Source organism: Berghia stephanieae, chromosome 2 (genome assembly GCF_034508935.2).
Source record: "Berghia stephanieae isolate SIO BIC M18660-M18661 chromosome 2, UCSD_Bste_1.3, whole genome shotgun sequence".
NCBI classification, from domain to species: domain Eukaryota; kingdom Metazoa; phylum Mollusca; class Gastropoda; order Nudibranchia; family Aeolidiidae; genus Berghia; species Berghia stephanieae.
In genome coordinates, this window is record NC_088361.1 from 102,730,614 (window position 1) to 102,733,628 (window position 3,015).

Sequence of the window (3,015 nt, forward strand, 5' to 3'; positions counted from 1 at the left end):
TTTTTTTTCTTCTTTGGTTTTGTTTTGTTTTGTTTTTTTTGTTGGTTTTTTGTTTGGTTTTTTTTTTTTTTGGGGGGGGGGGGGGTTGGGGGGGTGGTATTATTAATTCAATTTTCAGCATTTAAACCAGCCCACACCGATACGTAATCGGAGAATAACGTCATATACAGGCTCCACTTCAATGACTATTCCATTTGTAAATACGCCGAGTTGGTCGCCTGGAGTAAAACGTAAAGTTTTTATTTATCCAAAGAAAGAAAGAAACTGGACTGGTAGGATTCACATCAAACGGATAAACTTTGCGTCTATAATTTGGGAGGCCTTCCGAAAGCTCCTCGTACTAGCATTTCTTTCAATTTGTATTTTCACCGTGGATCTTTTGTCAGGCGTTTATTTATTCAATTTATCAATATAATATACTCGTAGTAGCATTTTAAAAACTCTAGAACAAACCTTGATAGATTAGTCAAAGTTTAAACGTCCTAATGCGACAATTGTTTTGGTTTTCCGTCGCCATTTTGTTTTGCGAAGTATTGAAAGCAGTCCTAGGTCGTTTTGTTTTTTCTATAAGGGTTAGCCCGAGATCGGAGGATTTTTTTTTTTCTATTAGGGTTGATCATCATAAGTCTTAGTTAAGGTGCTCGGGTGTTTGTTTTTTCCTATAAGGGATAGTTAAATCAACTAGGTTTTATTTTTTCTTCGAGTTCGTTGAGGGAATATTCGTGTTGTTTCCCTTAGCACGAGGAGCTTTCGGAAGGCCTCCCTATAATTAGGGTCTTTATTTTATTAGGGATAGAAAGCCGGGGACTCTCGTGTACAACTGACTGGTCACTAACCAAGAAAGTCGCACAACTTTCGCTCGACTGGAATTTTTTTAAACTTTAGTGTGTTAGGGCTTAAGCTTTATAATGGGCCCAGGGCCCACCAGATTTACTCACTCAATCCTAGCACCGACTAAACCCGTAGTTTACCCGAGTTACTTTCACCCCATGTCTATTTATTACATTTTTCTGAGACAAATTATAGGCGTAGTATCCAATTTTTTACATGTAAATGATAGTTGAATAGGGAAACCTTCAATAAGCTACTACATCCCAAGTATTCTTGTTCTAGTAGGGGGTTTGGGAGGAGGGAAACTTTTTTTTAAGCCCCCCCCCCCCCCCCCCCCCCAAACCCCCTACTTTTTTCCAATTTTGAAAAGTAGTAAAAATCTCTAGGATTGAGTGAGTTACGGGATGTTTGGCGCACTATAAATCTATGGGCTACCATTACTATTATTTTAAACCTTTTTCTTAAGTTAAAGGGTTGCAATGCTCATAAAATAAATAAACAAACAAGAGACTTGGGTTTAGTTAATGAATACATAGCTTTTTTAAGTTAAAAGAAAATATTGAAAACTCGTTTAAGTGACCTGACAGGAGCCTATTTGCTTCTTTCATTAGATAAATACAACAAATTCAGGTTGAGAAACTACATAAACATATTTACTATGATTCTATCAAAAGTTGTGCCTGCATTAATTTGGTCTTTCTCCTTAAAAGCGTTTTGAGGCTATCGGTGTTCCACGCACTATGAAATTGTGCGGCTATAATGTGGTCTAGTAGTATGCCACTCGCTTTCGGATCTTAAGGTCCTGGATTCGAGCCTCGATCGGCGCAAAGTTAAGTCCTTGGAAAAGGCTCTTTCCTCACATTCTCTCATCGTACTCAATGTGTAAAATGATTACCTGACCGGGTTAACACCGTCGTTTCGGTCGGGGAAAAAATTACAATATCGCCGAGCAGGCATCAAGTTCCTTTCTACAAACAGGTTACATGTTGCTGTTGGTCTGGAAGCCCTTGGAAAGCGCTTTGAGCCATATAAAAGCTCAAGTTTCAAGTTTATGAAATATTTTTTGTTTAAACTAACTTCTTTTAAAAATCAAAACAAAACCAAACCAAAGACTTACATCTTGCTTGCTCACGATGGCCGCAAACTGGTTGTTGCTTAACTCCAGAATTGCAGTATTTGGAATATGTATGGCCGTAAAACACTGCATTCTGTCCACACACGCTCATTTAGAATCCTGCAATGTCTGCTGTCCACCACTCTTTACAACAAGAGAAATAGTCAGCGAGTCCGATTCAATGTTAAATTAATTAGCCAGTCACCACTACACGAAAGAATTAAAACTTAACAATAAAACACAAAACACGATAAATTATGTCGTTATTTTCTTTTCCTCGAAGGTGTCAGCAGTGTCGAAAGTTGTCAACGAATGATGAGTCGAATGCGATAAGATATTCAAACTACCTACTCACATAGATATTGATACTCAACCAACACACACACACACACACACGCACGTACACGTACACACACATACGCATAGTCAGTCACTCACACACGCACTGCACGCATCACTACTCACTTTTCCCGTTTACTCAAAATGATTTTTATCGACTTGGAAAATGCAGAAAGTTCGAGAATGTTCTCATGTTTAATCAAGCCACTCAAGATAGACATCACAGATATAATATTATCTATCACTCGTCACAGCCGTGGTTTGTTTTGAATGAAGCATGCTTTTCTCTGACTTATTCCACTCGGCGTTCATACAATATTATTGCTTTTTTTAAAAATCAGTCTCCCCCCCCCCCCCCCCCCTCCCCATTTCTTCTTCTTCTTTTCCTTTTGTTTTGCTTTTTTTGTTTTTTCCTCTTTCCCCGCCTTGCGTGGTAAATATCATGTTGTATTTTGTGTGATGGCAATTCACCATTAAACTGTGAATGAAAAACGTGAATCTCACATTGTTGTTATTTATTTATTCAATATTGTTTATTCAACGTAAGATGTTAGTTTTGGATGTAACCTTGTCCAAAATTCATATAAATAATAAAACCCAAGGTCGTTGCCATTCATGCTTCAATAGATAGAATGAAGATGACGTCACTCAGGTCTTTGTTATTGCTTTTTTGCCATCCGCGTTTATGAGTTATTCTCACTGACCTGTATTATCCAGACTATAAAAGTTCA

At 37.8% G+C, this 3,015-nt stretch overlaps 1 protein-coding gene and 1 non-coding gene across 2 annotated transcripts in view; both read right to left on the reverse strand.

Annotated features, from left to right (window-relative positions):
• The window catches only part of LOC144966109 (uncharacterized), a 39,335-nt gene extending 37,015 nt beyond the window's left edge, over positions 1–2,320 (reverse strand). The window contains exon 1 of the mRNA XM_078902205.1: positions 1,949–2,320. Coding sequence (XP_078758331.1) covers positions 1,949–2,057 — 109 coding nt within the window. The 5' untranslated portion in view covers positions 2,058–2,320. The remainder of the gene's footprint in view (positions 1–1,948) is intronic.
• LOC144966810 (small nucleolar RNA SNORA11) lies at positions 1,046–1,164 on the reverse strand. Its single transcript, XR_013644287.1, has one exon. It is a non-coding gene; the product is annotated as a small nucleolar RNA SNORA11 (small nucleolar RNA).
• Positions 2,321–3,015: the final 695 nt, after the last annotated feature.